General features: G+C 43.2%; 1 protein-coding gene across 1 annotated transcript; it reads right to left on the reverse strand.

Moving 5' to 3' along the window:
- Positions 1–52: 52 nt before the first annotated feature.
- On the reverse strand, positions 53–13980 carry LOC119425824 (ankyrin repeat and IBR domain-containing protein 1). Its single transcript, XM_037693374.1, has 20 exons — positions 13793–13980; positions 11303–11474; positions 11104–11235; positions 10138–10329; positions 6396–6513; positions 6086–6306; positions 5211–5299; positions 4977–5121; positions 4607–4767; positions 4324–4412; positions 3954–4084; positions 3717–3851; positions 3387–3473; positions 3231–3297; positions 2982–3127; positions 2556–2734; positions 2382–2433; positions 2155–2211; positions 1885–2008; positions 53–1583 (listed from the first exon to the last, which is right to left on the reverse strand). The coding sequence occupies exons 1-20, from the start codon at positions 13978–13980 to the stop codon at positions 199–201; spliced, it is 3870 nt and encodes a 1289-aa protein (XP_037549302.1). The 3' UTR covers positions 53–198.
- Between the last annotated feature and the right edge of the window lie 3388 nt (positions 13981–17368).

Below are 17368 nucleotides of genomic sequence, written 5' to 3' on the forward strand. Positions count from 1 at the left end.
TGTCTGTTTCCAAGGCAGACGAAAAGCACTTAAAATAATCCGACTGTGTGACATCATGATTACTGGACAGAGTGTGCACGTTTCTCTGTCGCCTTTAGATACAGTATGATACATACAGTAAACACTCAGCCCCGTCTTTAAACTTCACTTTTATCTTTTTCTCGTGGACTCCGTGTCTTTTCCATCGTTCTGTCCGGGTCACACCAAGTGTTCTTGCTCCTCCCACTCCTCAGGTGACCTGTCCTCCTCCAACTGCAGGACAGGGTCCACGTCTGTCTCTGTGGGACACGGGTGTGTGCGAACTTCATCCAGCGACAGGTCAGCCACACACCCAGTGCCCACATCTTCCTCTCCAGTGTCTCTGCTACCCACCTCCAGAGAGCTCTCCGGGCCCTCGGCACCTGCAGCACTTGGTGGGGTACTAACTGCCCCCCGGTCTTCTTCTGGCTCGCCCTCCAGGGGCTGCCAGATGAGGGCGGGGGTCACATCCCTGGAGGTGTGGCTCTCAGCCTCTGTCTCGGTGTGCATGTCGGGGGAGGAGTCTGTTTCTGTGGTAGGCGGTGAGGGGATGAGAGCCAGGTTCTGGGGGTTGTTCTGGGGGTTAATGTTGTTGTTGAACCAGGCCATGATGTTGTCCAGCAGCTGAGCGCTGGCTGTGGGATCCAAAGTCTCCAGACTCTGAGGGTCACTGGGGGTGAAAGGGCCTCCCGGTGGAATGACCGGGGAAAGCAGCAGCTCTGGTTCGAGTTCTGGTGACGGGAGGCACAACTGGACAGGCGGTCTGGGTTCTGACCTCGGGGGGTGCTGCAGAGCGTAGGTGGCAGGACGCTCTGCAGTGTAAGAGCTGCTCCGCTCGGAACAGGGGTGGTAAGAGCAGTCTGGTTTGGGGGCGCCTTCGCACCCAGATGTGTGCTCCCGGTTATACGAACTGGGATGCGAGATGTTTTGGGTGCGTTCAAGTGCGCAGAAGGCAGTGTGCTCAGGCTCGGCCGAATACGCAGAGGAATGGCAGTAGCTCTGCTCGTTGCTGTCATAACGAGGATCTGTGATGTGTTCGAGCGCATATGGAGAAGTCCGGCCGTTCTGGTCGTGTCTATGGCTGCAGTCGCTGCAGGCAGGTTCAGTGGTGTAAGGAGCAGTCAGTGTATTATGGCTGTACATGTGGCGTGCGTCTACGTCGTATGGCGTCGTTAGGTTCCCCAGTTTCATAAGACTGTCTCCCAGCTCCAGCAGCTCAGCGCTGAGGGAGGGAGGAGGGGGCGGCAGGGTGAGGGAGCTGGTAATGGATGGCTGCGAGGAGGAATCTGTTCGGTTTGGGGGGCGAGGAGGATCCAGGAGTGAAATGGGGAAGCCTCTGGCTCCTGGAGGATCCTCGGCATTGAGAGAGTGCAACGCCACCTCGGCCAGATTTCCTCCAGGACCCGGCCTCCTCTCCTCCCCTCCATCCAACTCCAGCCCCACCTCCAGGCCCCGCTCTCTGCGGGACTCCTGGAGCGACAGCTGGATGGCAAGAAGGATGTTGGGGTCGTCTTCATCGAGAGAGCCCAGCGCTCTCCTGCGACCCTCAGTCCTGTCGGTGCCCTCTGAAACACAAAATATCACAATAAGACCAAGTTCATTTTAAGTGGCTTGATTATAAATTGATCCAAGTGATCAAAGTGTCTCTGCTCTTCGATCGGACCAGACTGATGGAGCAATAAAGTAAAATCCCATTTGCTGGCTGTCTGATGCAGCAACAAGTCAAAGTTATTAATGGAGGCACAAAGAAAGCTGGATTAGGCTTCTTTTTCATGACATATTAATAAATTATATAAATGGAAATGCACAGGCATTTTGTCTTTTGGTGAGAAAAGAACCCAAGAAGTGTTAAAACTGCTGCCGGACCTGTGTTCTCACTCCGTCTGCTGGTCTCCGGTGTGTTGCTGCTGCTTCTGAGGCTGTGCAGGCTCAGCATGTCTCCTCTGCGCCGAGGTCTGTGTCTGCGACGGTACTGGATGTCAGCATAATCCTGCAAAGAGGCGTTCAAGTTGGGTTATGATAAGACTTGCTGCTACCCCGTGAGGCGGTTTATGTTGGGCAGTTTAGTCTTCAGCTCAGGAAGCGGGATTCAGGCCATGCGTTTGCACAAAACACCAGGAAGCTACGGTGCATTACCTGCGACAGTCTGTCTCTGTGATCGCTGGCTCCCAGCACAGAGTGACGGCTTCCCATCTTAACACACATAAGCAAACTACGTCAGCAGATGCTGCGGTCATGCATTATTAAAACCTCGCACACAAGCTAGTGACTGAGCACAGGTTTAGAAAGCATCAACTAAAAGATTAGCAGAACATACATGTTAGTGTTTCACCGTCTAGTTTCAGAAAAGAGGCTCGTTTTACCTCAGGAGAGGTGAAGCCAAGGTACTCCCAGTCCCATGATCCCCCAGGGTAACTGGAACAGATTTACACAAAAGTGATTTTCCACATAATTTATACCCATACCCTCTCTATCATTGTTTAGCTACTTGAACTCGTTAACGAAAACGAGATCATTTCTAAGTGAGTTTTGTTTACTTCCTGCACGGAGGCTCAGGAGAGTCGTTGGGAGCGACGCCACGAGCCACCGAGGCCAGGAACTCCTGCCTCTTCTGCTGCACCAGACATGCTGCTGTGATTATCTTGTGGCGAGGCGTCCTCAAGTACGGCCGGTTGACCTTCTGGGCCAAATCCTCAACCACCATCTCCAGGTCGGTCTGAGAACACAGAAGACCGTGACTCATTTCTGCTTGCAGAAATTTGAAATTCTCCATCAATTTACAACCCAGGTTTTCTAAGATCTGCTCTGCTGAAGTCAAGCCAAATAAGCTCAACTAAAACCAGATCATTTACTTACATCCGTTTGTGTTTTGAGCAGCTCAGATGCAACAATTTACTGAACAAAACAGGTTGTGGGAATCCCCAGATGAAGTTTAAAGTGGTTCATTTTGCACATTTGATTACCTGCATGAGCTCAAATATCTCTTTCTGCGTGCTGCCCTGCTGCAGGAAGAAGCCGTACGGGTAAGAGCACTTCAGAATGCGCCGCGTCTTCAGCAGCTCGGTCACGCCGTCCTCGATGAAGCGCGTGTCTGGAGAGGTGCCCTCACCTGCAGCAGAACAAACGCATGTAGATGAACTTTAAGCTAGTAGCCGGTGTTATAACGCAGATGGGATGCAAGCATTTTTTAAAAACGAGGAGCAAAAACTCACGACAAATGAAGGCTCGACTCAGCTGCTCCATCTTCTCTTTGGCCGTTTTTAGCAGCTTTTGCTCCAACTAACACACACAGAACACACACGCACAAATTATAAAAACCTCTTTCTCAGGAAGACGTTTGGAGCGCTCATCAAGTTCTACGTTGATACCTTGTAACTGTGTTCATGGTTCTTGAAGCGAGTGTAGTAGTGCATGAAACGATCCAGCTCCTGGAAACTTTTGTGCTTCTTTTCTGCCTGTAAATAAAATAATTAAAAATAAACTCAATTTCATTAAAAATGATCCAAGTACATTTAATGCTGTGGGGCATTAGAGCATGAGCTTAAACTGTGTGTTGTGTTACTCTCACAGGAAAAAATGAGAGCAGGTGTATTACATGAACACAATACAGACATTTTAGACCATTCACAGCTTTTATGTGATTATCTGAGCATGTGCAGAGATCAGTGTATATTATGCGAGTGTGTGTGTGTTTATACCTCAACCGTCATCTCTTTAGACTGCTCTTCAAGCTGTTGAATGACCTCGTAGCGAGTGCAGCGATAGTAGCCTCCTGTAGACGAGCTGTGCTTCTTCCACTCCTCAAGACAGATCCAGCAAAAATCATATTTACACTGCGAGGATGGAAAAGAAGACAGCAGGGTTCAATTACGTTAAAAATAACATACTTCAACACGTTTTATGGCCAAAGAGTTAAAAATTTCTTCTGCGTGTACCTTGGCACACTGCATGTGGTTGCAGCCTTCGTTCTTCTGAATGGGCGACTTGCAGTTGGCGCACGGTTTGGAGTTGGTCAGCAGCCACAGGCAGTTAGCAGCATCCTCGTACGCCTCGCTCACTCCTGCCACTGAGGAAAACGCACATAAACAACAAATCCACGCTCTGACGTCTGCCTCAGTCACACTTGAGCATATCCACACACAATGAGCAAACAGCAGCCGGGCTGTTAAACAGATATATTAGGGACTTGTTGGTTGGAAGTCCTGACAGCTGCTGCAAACAAATTTCTGTTTGTGGCAAAGTGCTGAGGTGCAGCTAAGACGATTAGTAACTCTTGAAAGTTCTTGGAAAGAAGGACACGCTTACACTCCTCAGGCTTCATCTCTGTGACTTTCTGGAGCCAGTTTCTCCACATCTGACAATCACATGGTTCATGGGCCTCGCCAAGGCATTCCCTGCAGACATGGAGGGAGATTAACAGAGAGGACGCACGTCAAAGCAACTAACCAAGGTAGAAGCAAGCTTAAACATTAAACTGCCTTACACTTGGACAGATACATTTACAGTCAATAAAAGAGGCGTCTGTAAAAATTTTAAGGGTTTTAGGAAAAATGTCCATGTCTATGAAATCGTAAATCATGGCGTTTACCAGCAGAACAGATGACCTTTGCCACAGTCAACAGCAGGAGAAGGCAGCAGTGGGATGCTGTGAGGGTCGTTGTCCCCGGGGCCCGGTCTGGTGAGCCTCACGGCCCGCTCACAGCGAGCCACGGGACACCAGCGAATGGATGGATTGTTCTCCACAAAGGCCTGCAGGACAGACAGGTGAGAAAATAAAATAAACGTTAAAGACGAGTAAAGTCTCAGAAGAATATGCAAAAGAAGCAAAAATATGACTCAAAGTAAATAATTTACTTCTGCAACTTTGTGCATGATCAGAACTGGCCATTTTTCAGCTCGACTCACAGATCTGACACTTTAAAGCAGCGCACACGTTACTCTGCTTGTTCTGTTCCTACCTTGATGTCAAACTGCAGATATCGCTGGTCCATTTCTCTGGAAACCAGACTCTCGATCACGTGCACCGGCACCAACTGGTAGCACTCGTACGCCGGGCAGAAGATATTGTGAGCATCGCCTTCCTGAATCTTTACATTAAGGAACCTGAGAAACACACGAAGGCAGACGAGAGAAGTGAAACTGATCTGCTGCAACGCACGCAAGCATTTGCACAGAAGAGTTCTGGACCCTACCCCTCCCAGCAGGATCTGCAGAACTCGTGGCCGCAGGACATGTCAATCGGGTCCTCAAAGACTGAGATGGAACAGAGACAGATGCCACACTGCAGGGAGGTTAAAAAAAAAAATCAAAACAAAAACTACAACACTTTTTTAATTACCCTCTTCAGACACAAACTCAACAATGTAGTAATGACTCAATCAAAGCATGGACATAAAGTTATTGATCACTTACATCAATTGTCCTATAAACTTTATTTAAATTGTCACATTGACAAACACTTCTGATGCAATGATAAATGTGATGTTTGTTCCATTTGTGTTAAGGCTATGACATATTGCCAACATCTTATCTGTTCACATGTGAAGAAGTTATAAAACCTTTAAAGTTGTTCCAAAACTGATTTTATGATAGCTGAATCAGTTTTATTACTTTTTTTTAAAGTAAATTTTACTGGGACTGTGGTTAGCTCTTGAATATTTAGACTACTTTTACCGCTCCGTTTTGTTTTTGCCAACGCCTATTGACTGCGGTGGCCATCTTGGATCAGGCTGACTTATTCTTGTTAGAAAGATGGCCTACGACCTTGCTTCGTTCTGGGAGGATTAAACATTAACCTGCAGCAACAAAACCACTAACAAACTCGATGCAAACTCATTTTCAGATTGAAGCAGACAGCAACAGTTATTTATTACATATAAACTGTCCAACAACCTAATAATTTTCTACCCTTCAAGCTAGAGCTACATTCCAAAATGTCATTGATGTTGACAAATTTCAACAAAAAGATGCAGCTTATTAAGAAGGTGAGACAAGAGAGCAACTATATTTTTGTACTTCAACCTAATTTTACTTGGATAAAAGTTCTGTCCGTTCTCCCTCTGCTCACCGTGGCCAGGCCCTCCTCTCCAGGCGTGAGGCAGCTGTCGGTGGGTGAAGTGAGGGTGAGGGTCAGGGGTGATCGCGGTGTCCTCGGAGTGCGGGGAGATGGCAGGGTGTCCCAGGCGTTGTAGCCGCTGGGCGGCGGGGTCGGCATGGAGACGCCGGAGCGCTGGCAGCAGCCCTCAGCGTTGGACATCCAGGCTTCAAGAAGCTTTTCTCTGTCCCAGTCTGAAAGAAAGACGAGTGAAGACAGAAATACTTTATGCCATCATAATCACAGAACGGCCGTGAAAGTCATCTCTCTCCAATAAACACACCGTGCGCTCGAAGCAAGGCCTCGGCAGTGAAGAGCGGGGCTTGCAGCATGTCTGCCGTCTCTACGATCAGCATGTCCTTCAGCCTGCGCAGATCCTGCAGCTTCAGCCCCTCGTAAGGCTGAAAGGGCAAAGAGGTACAGCAAACAAATATTTAAGAACTAAAAATGAAAAGCAGTGGAACAGTCAGGTTCGGGGCGGCTGTGGAAAGGAGAGATTAAATATTAGCATAGATTTGGCTGCAGGAAGAAAGAGCAAAGTGCAATCAGCTGGCAACAGCTGCTGGTGTCTGGCTGTGCGGGGAGAAAAGGAAGTGAGGTGTGTACACTCTTGTACTTGTAGGAATCACTAAGTATTGACCTTTAATGAAAGCACATGCTCTGAACTGGAAATCATCTGAACCACAAACTTAAAACTACGGCAATCGCCGAGCGGCAAACAGAGCGGAAAAGTTTCTAAATGGCTGCTGGATCCTGGATCCTGAAATATTTCACAATCTTAAATAAACTGTATGAACATCTATGAGGAAGTATTACTGTGCATCTTTTTACTTTCATGTTTCTTTATTGTGCAAAAGAGAAAGCAGAAACTGTGTTAGTGTAACTTTATCACAGTTCTCTGGAAACACAGGCTGGTTTGTGAGGACGACTGTAGAAGAGTGTGAACATTAAAAAGGTTTTGCTTTAAAACCTATAGTCTACTTTCTGTACATTGAAGAAACATCAATTCAATTTATTTATATAGCACCAAATCACAACAAAGTTGTCTCAGGGCACTTTACAGGAACATTCATATATTGTCTAAAAAAGTTAAATCTGGTCCTCTTTTAAGATTTATTTAGATTCTAAACTTTTTTAGATTTTTCTACCTGGATTATTGAGCATGCATCAGGATATTCATATATTGTATTTTTCACCCTATAAATCACAGTTTTTTGCATAATTTGCATGCTCTGCGACTTACAGGCCGAAGCGACGCACTTATGGATGTTTTCTCATATTTATAAAATAATTTTTGGCTGAGATATGACTGTTTTCATTCATTCTGGCATTGAAAATATTGAACACTACCATTTTCAGCTGCTAGATGGCGATCAAGCTGTATGGCAAGCCATTTTATCATGTAGTAGGTAAAGGTGCCTATAATGACCAATTCAAAAAAGTTCAAGACAAAAACTGGACTTTATTTATTATACTTAACTTTATACTTTATTGTTTTTGTCTTGAACTTTTTTGAATTTACCATGTCCTGGATGACTAAGAATCTTCACCAGCTATTAATGACACAATCGGCTTGCCATATTCCGACACCTTCTGCTCGCTGCTTGGAGCAACCGTCGAGTCAGCTTAATTTCGCTGCACCACCCCGACAAAATGCAGCTAATTTGACCATTAAAGTGCATTTATTAAGTAAAAGTTCAACTGAGACACACCTTTGCTATAATTTCGAGCAAACAAATAATTGTATTAGGTGCTTTTCATGTTAAATTTCGAAGAAACGCAGTGTTCCTCCTTCCTTTTTTCCCTCCCTGTCTGCGTTCTCCCGGGAGCACCGATGCAGCGGATACTTTTGAACTACAGCTGATTTGACTGTTAAAGTCCTTTTATTAAGCAAACGTTAGACTGAGACACACATTTACTATAAAGTCAAGCAAACAAATAATTGTTTTTAAGTGTTTATCTTGTTAAACTCTTGTAAAAGTCCTCCCGTGCACGCTCTCGCGGCCGCCTTTTGGCAGTAATCGATTTTTGGCACAACACCGGCCCACATTTCCAGGTTGTCAGCGGTGACGCATAATAGATGTGACTTATACGGCGAAGCGACACATTTATGGATTTTTCCACTTTATTGGACATATTTGGACTGATGCACGGAGTGACATGTACGGCGGAAAATATGGTACATAGAATTTTTTTTTTTTTTTTTAAGAGGAAACAATAAAAAAAAAAAAGAAACACAAACAAGTCTGGTTAAGAGTTTGCAAACAAACTTCCACAAAATAAGTTAAATAAAACACAAATGCATGTCAATATAAAGAAAATAACTTCCTCGCAGGATTCAGTGTTTCCTAGAAAATCTGCCACTGGTCTACTAACAAAGTGATCTAAAAGTAGGGCTGGACGATATGGCCAAAACTTTTGTCACGATATATCTCTTAATTTCGGTCGATAACGATATAACTCGATATCGATATAAACAATATAAAAGCCTCAGAAAAATTACAAGCTATACAAATAAATTAATGTTCACCTTTTATTTGTATTTAGCCTTCAAAAACATTGAAATCACTGTCAAATAAACATAAAATTCTCAACTTTGTCAATATTAATAGTTTTAACTTTAAACAACAACTTTAAAATTGACAGCATTGAAATTTGTTGTTAATGAAATAAAATTTTTGGGTCTCGTTATTGATGAGAAGCTGACGTGGAAGTCTCATGTAAAATATTTAAAAATAAAAATCAGTTGCATTACTGTATAAAGTAAAAGAGTTTTTGAATGACAAAGCTTTGTATATATTGTACAATGTAATGATTGTTCCATATTTAATCTATTGTAATGAAGTTTGGGGAAAAGCAAGTAAAACTATTACAAATCCTATTTTTATTTTTACAAAAAAGAGCTATAAGAATTATTAGTATTATGAAGCGCTATGGTCACCCAACAAATATATTATTTCATCAATTTAAATTATTAAAATGTTGTGATTTGGTTGAATATAGTATTTTACAAGTCATGCATAAAGCTCATAAAAATATTAGCCCCAAATATTCAATTAAAATTTGTAAAAAATAAATATAAAAAAAGGAGAGTCAATATAACTTAAGGGAATGGAAATGTTTGTAAAACCTCCATTTAGAACTAGTCTGAAGGAGTTGTGTTGTAATTCAGGGAATATTATGGAAATGTCTTGATATCACCATAAACATTTCTAAAACAATGTATATGATTAAAAAGATGATAGTTAAAGTTGTTGGGAAGGTTTAGTACCAGGTGAAGGATACCTGAAGTTTTTTGTTTTCAGTTTGGAGATTGTTCAAGTCAAGGTTGTTGTTTGTTTCTAGTTATTTTGTATTTTTTTAATTAGGGGTAGATAAGAATTTTTTTCTTCTTTCTTCAACCTTTTCATTCAATGTTTTTTTTTTCTTTCTGGTGAATTTGTTTTATTTTAAATGAATGGAAAAAAATGATAAAAAAAAACAAAAAAAAAATGCAGCGCTGGGGGTGTTTCAGGGACACGTTGGCTCAAACTTTTATTGTGCTTCATCTTGTGACTCATCATATTCTGTCAAGTGGAACAAGTTGTTGTTCCCACCGCTAGTTAGAACAACTCTCGATCACATTTTGCAGCACACTGACTGAAACCTGCAGTTTATCGGATCTTAGAAAGCCGAACCACTTCCAAACCAGCGAATTAGTCTTTCCTCTCTTATCAGTGATGTCATCTGCTTTCTCTTCGCTTGTGAAAGATTGTTCAGTCACATTCCGACGATCATTTTGAAGCAAAAACTTAACGCGCATTGGAGATTAGATTGGCCGCTTCAACCCGAACAGAAAAAGAAATGTCAGTGAAATGCTGTAATCCTATAGAAATATCAAAAATGTGCTTAAAACTCATATCATCATTATTGAATAAAAGTATATTGCGAGATATATCGATATCGAATTATTGTCCAGCTCTATCTAAAAGGTGTAAAAATTTTTGTGTAAAAATTCCAGTCAGCAGGATCTCCTGTCGTCTCACCTCCTTGTATTGCAGCAGGCCCGTTTCACCGTGTGCATCTCTATTTGACTGCTGCAACGAGGCGGAAGAGAAAACCATCTGAGACTCCAAGTTGAGAGCCAGCTCGGTGTGGTGGTGCCGCTCGGCATGGTCGCACGGCGTCAACTTGTCCTCATCCTCTACGAAAAGGTCCGCTTCGCTCTGGATCAGCAACTAGCGAGGGAAAGAACAGAAAAGAAGAAAACAGGATTATCAATTTAATAAAACGAGAGAACGTTAAGAGCTGAACGGCTGCTAAAAGTAGCTGAAGAAACTAAAACTGAATTGTTCGTGAACACAAGCAGAACTGGTAGAAATGAGCAAAACAAACACGAAAAAATAAAAAGCAGCGGAACAAAATAAGTAAACGTTAGCAAAACAGTTGCTAAAGCTAGACAAACTGAAGTGAATATTAGCAAAACTAAATTAACAAAACAAATCAGACAGGAAAAACTAGCTAAAGGTACCAAAGCGATAACTAAAATTGGCAAAATGGAAGCCAAAAGCTAAAAGTCGCATCAAAAAGATGAAAATAGAGCGTCTGGTGAAGCAGAGAACAATGAACTGAAGGGAGTCTCATGTATTTCTATGAGAATTGTTATTTTTAATAAAGTGCAACATTGTGTTATGAAAATCTAAAGTTATAACGCACTATTTCTGATCGAGCTGAATGTTTAGATAAAGCCGACTCCATTTCACACATCAGTTAATAAATTGGCAAGCAAGTCGACACAAAACGATGTGAACGGTCTTTGAAAGTGGCGAACAGTAAAAATAAGTTAGTTTTCTCAGTTCAGGCAGTAAATGTTCCCTCTAACTCCAAAGCTGTGAAAATTATTAAAAATAAATAAAAGAGTAGATGACATCTGAGGAGAGGAAACTATCCGTTGTAAGAATGTTCATAAAACAGATTAGATCCAGGAGCTTCATCTGATGAGAGCGTCTCACCTCCACGCAGCTCTTCATGCCTGCAGCAGCAGCGTAGTGCAGACAGGTGCTGTGATGGTTGTCGGTGGCGTTGACGTTGGCCTTCTCATACTGGCCTCCCTCCAGTCTGGCCCCAGTCCAGCTCAGGATCATCTGAGCAAACAGAACTCGTCACACTCGTGTCCCCGCTGCGTCCTGTGGATGCTCGTGCTGTTTGTACCTGAAGGCAGTCTGCGCGGCGCTGCTCGTCCCTCTGTGGTCGGGCCAGTCGCGGCGACAGCGCCCCCTCTGGCAGCAGCAGGATCTGCGGGCCTTGGCACAGCACATGGAGGCACGTCTCGTTGTGCACGTTTCGCTTGTTAGGATTTCCCTCTTTGCTGAACAGGAAGGACCTATTTGATTAAGAAGACGATAAATGAAACAGACATGAAAGTGGCCAGAAAGGACAAAAACAGAAGCAAAATGGATGAAAAGAAAAGTAGAAAACACCGATGCAGATAAACAAGAGATGTCAGAATGATTAAACATGGGGGGGTGCGATATGGAAAAATATTGACTCATTCTGCTCAACATCACTGATCTAATGGACATGCTGGTGGACACACACACACACACACACACACAGACACAGGATGTGGCTGCTGTTCTGTTTAGCAAATAATTTAAATTCTGTTTATATATCAAAACCTCCATTAACTGGTCAGTTTGTGTTGTCTGGCTCCACAGAACCGACTCTGAAAGAAGTGCTTCCTCTGGATCAGCACTGCAATGTGAACAGTGTTGCATACAAAACAACTTCTAGTGTAAATAAAAGAAGAAAACAACAGGATGTGATGGGTTATTTCTGGATGCAGCGGAAGAATCTATCAAATCACATTTTCTAAAAGTGCAGCTCCGTGTATTCCGTCATTCTGACCCTCTTTGTCCCACCAGCCACAAGCTCCTGCAGCTTCGCTCTAATCACTGCACGCATCGATAATCACCAGAGTTGAAAACGCAGCAAAAATACTGTTAAATTTGGTGTAAATAAACTAAGAGCTGCGTTGGACACAGACGTGTCCTTCACGTGTTGCTTGTTAAAACAACAGAAATAAACGGCTCCCGGTGAGTCAGTGATTATTGACATATGTCTAAGACCGCCAACTCACTTGTTACGGAGGAAGGATTCCGCTTCCTGAGCTACACCCATTTTTCCAGTAATAGGTGCATCTGTTGCTTCCCATTTCTCACTTCTCGTGGGATTACATGCCAAAACCAACCCACAGGGACGACAAGCAGACACGCTTTAGAAATAACTCAAAAGGGGGAAGAAAAAAAACAGATTCTACTTCAACCAAACTACTTTAGTCGTTTTTTTTTATTTTTATTTGGTCTGAGGGGGTTTTTTCCCGTTCGACTCCGTCCAGCTGAGAAGCATTTCCTCAGATACTTATCGGGAGCGGAGCGCCACGTTCAGCACGCCTCTCCGGCCCATTATAGGTCAGTAGGAAGGAACACAAATAGCACACGGATTGATTCGCTGAGCAATATTCTCAGACTCGGGCACGTTAAGCAGTTGTGGAGTCACAGTCTCTCCCCACCACAAAAAACAGACACTCATGTGCACACATGCATGCACGAATAATTGACCAGCCTTTTCAGACAGCTTCCTCTGACACCCCCCCCCCCCCCTTTTTTTAATTCTTTGCGACCGTGGAAAAAAAAAAAGCGTGAGCGAGAGGAGAAAAATGAGGAGATAAAAGGATACTGAGTCACAGAATCAGCTGGTCCTGGTCATGATCAGATGCTTAATGATCTCAGCAGGACGTGGTGTCTCATTCCTCAAGTGTGACCTCTTTAGTTTTGGTTCAACTAGAAATAGCACCTCTTGTTTCTGGTTATTTACTTGTCATACGTTGCTGACAGTTTAGCGGACGGTGCGATGAAATAGTGTGACTTCCAACTGTACAACGCAGCAGATGAAAACCTAAAACTATATTTACACATGTACTGTAGGAACTCAGCACTGCACTTTCATTAAACAGGAAGGTACGCTCACAACAACAGAGAACTGAGAAAGCAAAGTGACCCACACAAATAGATGCACCTTCATTTGCTCCACGTCCTGAATTTGTAAAACACACCTGCAAGATGTTTTAACTTGCTAATCTCATAAACCCATATTTTATTGACAGGGGGAAACATAGTTTGGACCAGAGAAGACAGCTGTGTTCCTGGATGGTGCTCACATACTGAATGGCTTCTTTGTTGCATGATAGAGCTTTAACCAGCAACAATGTTACAGCTGGCAAACAGTCTGTGCCAATCTAAAACCATTTTTCCTGAATAAGAGGTGGTTTAAATCAGTTCAAGGCCTGCACCAGAACAGCTGTAGTTAGAAAACTGGTAGCACAAGGAAGTGATTGTTGTAGTTTGCATTTTTTATATCGAATAAAATATATTCGGCTAACAACAGGTTTTTAATCGGTGCACTTTTTATTTCCGGTCAAAGCTACGAAGAGCCATTCCAGAGAGGCTAAAGAGGTTGCAGCGCCTGCCCTCAGATGTTTTATTGAATTTAAAAACACAACACTACATTTGGCATACTGATAAATATTTTTTCAATTATTCTAAATCATTGTGACTCGGTGCCTTTATGTGTCCGATTACTGACCAGAAATGCAGAAATCAAACCTTTAAAACGAAGTTTAGTCCAGAAAAGGTGTTTTACCTGAGCAGACGTGTCATGGCGTGGCGACATACATAGTGCAGAGGTGTGTTGTGCTGGTACTGCTCCCCGTACGACGCGTTCGGGTCCAGGCCGTCCCTGAACTGAGGGTTGCCCTCGTACAGCTGCCAGGCCAGAGCCTCGTCGCCGCTCACGAGCGCCTTGCGGAACTTGGTGGCGGCGTTGCCCATCACTTCCTGCTCGCAAAGAGGCCACCTGCTGGGAGCAGTGGCAGATCGCTCTTTGCCTGCCTACGCCTCACTCTTCCTCCTCCTCGTCTTCTTCTGCCTCCCCCGTTCACCACAGGTCACTATTTAAAGCAACATGATTCTGTGCTTTCCTTCCCTGTACACAAATGAGACGCAGACAGAAGAGTTATTGGAAGAAATTGACACATAAAAGGAGATTTTAGAAGAATAAGTGGAGGGAACGATTGTAAAGGTCACGATAAAGGAGAGAGAGAGAAATGAGAGTTGGGAAGAGAAAAGTGAGAGAGGCTCAATCAATCAGTGCATCGATTGATCAGCTGATGTGCTGCAGAAAGGATGTTATCTTACCGGACGTGAAAGGAAACAGAGGGAGAGACGCAAGACGCAAGAAAGGCAGAGAGATAATTATAAAGAGGCCAAGCTGGAAGAGTGGGTTAATGATATCCAAGCCATTGATTTGTTAGTTAGATGATAAAAAGCATGATCAATACTACAACAGCTGGCCTCCGTGACCCCAAGAGAGGTGCTATTTCTGAAATATCTGCTTATTTTCCACAGTTTAAATGATTTTCTGCCACTGAGGGTTTGAGCAAAGGTTACACCAAGCAGCACTTTGTGAGCCGAAGCAGTTTTACTTCACCTCGCAGGAGCAAAACCAAAGAATCACAACCGTGGCTGCTTCCCCAGCAACAGCTTATACACCTCCCATTTTTTCCCCCGTTTGTAAAAGTTTGTTTAATTAACGTATTTTTCAGACTATAAGTTGCACTTAAAATCCGTTCATTTTCTCAAAAAAAAAAAAAAAAAAAAAAAATCGACAATGAGCCTTATAATCCGGTGCGCCTTATGTATTCATTCTGGTTGTGTTTACCGACCTCGAACCGATTTTATGTGGTTATTGTGAATGAGTTGAATAAAGTTTGACTTATCTGACTGTTTTGTTTCGCTTAATGCGCCTTATGGTCCGAAAAATACGGCATCACCTGCTGCCGGAGGCGAAAGAGCAAGAAGCTTTTTTGCTCATGGGTGTGATGTTACCAAAATATGTCATAAACCACTGGACAGAACATTTTCTAATAATTCAAGATGGCCAGCACAGCCCTTATTAAATGAGAGTTAAATAGTATCTCGTTTCATGTCATTAAAATGTATATGGCCTCGTAATAACCACTAACGTGTCCTGTTTCAGCTTCCAGGTGAGGGGGAAAAGTTCTCAGGCATTCAGGTCTTTAACTAGACATTTTAGGCAGGTTTGTAATCCTGCTTTGTGTTCACAGGAACTTTAAATTGTGTTGACAATTGTGCTCTAAATTAGCTAAAAATATTGAGGATTAAATGAGAGCTACGACTAGACTCAACCTTGAAGTCGTGTCTGTTGCTCACTGGGTTAGTTGGCTTTTAGAGGCAAGTGTTGCCTTGATCCTGAAGCGAAACTGCGCTTCAGCTCCACCTGACCGTTGGACGACGTGTGAAGTCTGAGCATACTCGAGTAGATAATCGCACAAATACTGCCAAACTCAGGACTTGTTATCCCAAGGTTCTCCTTCTGCCCTTATTTAGTAGAAGATGCAGGGAGACGCTGCAGATAAGACACTGGTGAGTGGTGAAGTGAGCTGGAAGTAAACCATTTTACTCAAAACAGAGCCAAGCAGACAGACTGACCCATTACCAGTAAATGTTGTAAACTCCCCCCACCCCCACGTTACCGTCATGCTTTATACAAACAAAACGCAGAGTTGGGCGCAGAACTTTTAAAACATTTGATTATTATCCTCCTGTAGCTTCTGTGCGGCCCCTTACTTCTCATCTGCCAGGGAGCAGTTTCCCCATTTGTCAGCATGTAAGGGGGGAAAAAAGGTGTGTGTGTGTGTGTGTGTGTGTGTGGGGGGGGGGGGGGCAGCCATTTGCCTTATTCAAATGTTCCAGAGCCCGACCAGCCAGCGGCCAACTGTAGCCGGTCTAAAAAGGGGCTCTTTGTGAAGGCCAGACAGATGGCCTTAGAATGAAGACTGTAATGATACCCTCAACGGCCCCGTATGTGCACAGGCACATGCACATCCTCACACACTGCCATCATTACTGGGTGTCGTGGTGTGTGCGGTTAAGAAAAGGACGGACAGTTTGTGAGTACGAGAGAGAGGAGGGGAGGATGGAGGAAATGAAGCAGAGCACATTGATAAAGACGGTGATTAAACACATGTGACCAGAAACTGTGAGCGATTGGACCCGGACAGAAAAGAAATGAGAAACACCATTACTTCTTCTTTTTAACAAAGACCTGCATGTCACCCCCAACCTGTCAACGGTAGTTTTAATATCTGTCCAGCAGTTCATAAGATATTTTGCCTCCAATACCTAATGACAAACTGTTAAAAACAGCTCTCAGCCAATCGTTAGCACACCACTTAGCGTTGGGGAGGATTCTCAACTACTACCACGCTACTTTTTCCTTAAATACCAGTCAAATTGAACAAGTTATAGAGATTTTAGCGTTGGCTAATGTTGATAAGCTGTGGCGGCCATCTTGAATGGGGTTGAATTTAAAATTTAACCAGTTGTAGATGCACACACCCAATGATTACTTTCTGAGAATTGTGTTAAAGTCCATGAACAGGTTCATGAGATATTTTGCTAACAGTACAGACAAATGAACGGATATGAGCAAAAACATTATTGCCTTTAGTGTTCGGCTTCAGGCAATGAAACACGTTCTTTTAATGGTTTTGGATGAATATCAATCTTATGCTGCTGATCTCATGCTATTATTATTATCTCATGCTGCTGATTATCTCATGCTGCTGTATTCATTCATACCCATCTGCTCACCACAGACTCATGTTTGGGCTGCTATTTTTACACCATATTGTTTTACATTATTAGTGTTTAGTGTTTATCTTAGCTACTTTAGCGTACCATTTGGTGTTTTAGTGTATATCTTAGATCCTTATCTAGTGTTTCTTTTTATACTTTATATTTAGCTATTTTGGGGTGTAACTAGGACCCTGAGTACATAATTTTGTTCCACCTCATGTACCACATCAGATGGTAAGGCAATAAAGTTTACTTGAACAACAAATAAAGGGTTTAACTGCACCACAGATTCAATGGAAAAGTCTAAAGTTTAGGTTGTGTCGTCACTACTACACATTTAGTCATAAAAACAGCCTTTAGTTAGATTTGTATACTGAACCACCGCAACTAATTTCGGACGTCTCCAAAACTTTCACGTTTACACCAAATTTAGTCAGATGTTCGCTTAGACAGCAACTGTACAAATGTTGTCCCTGTTTTAGGTGCACTGTAATCTAATGACTCCTGAACTCATCAGGAGTCACTGATCACTTTAAAATGTGTTAACCATTTAGCTGAA

The sequence above is a fragment of the Nematolebias whitei genome, chromosome 19, assembly GCF_014905685.2.
Source record: "Nematolebias whitei isolate Nwh7 chromosome 19, NemWhi1, whole genome shotgun sequence".
Lineage (NCBI taxonomy): Eukaryota > Metazoa > Chordata > Actinopteri > Cyprinodontiformes > Rivulidae > Nematolebias > Nematolebias whitei.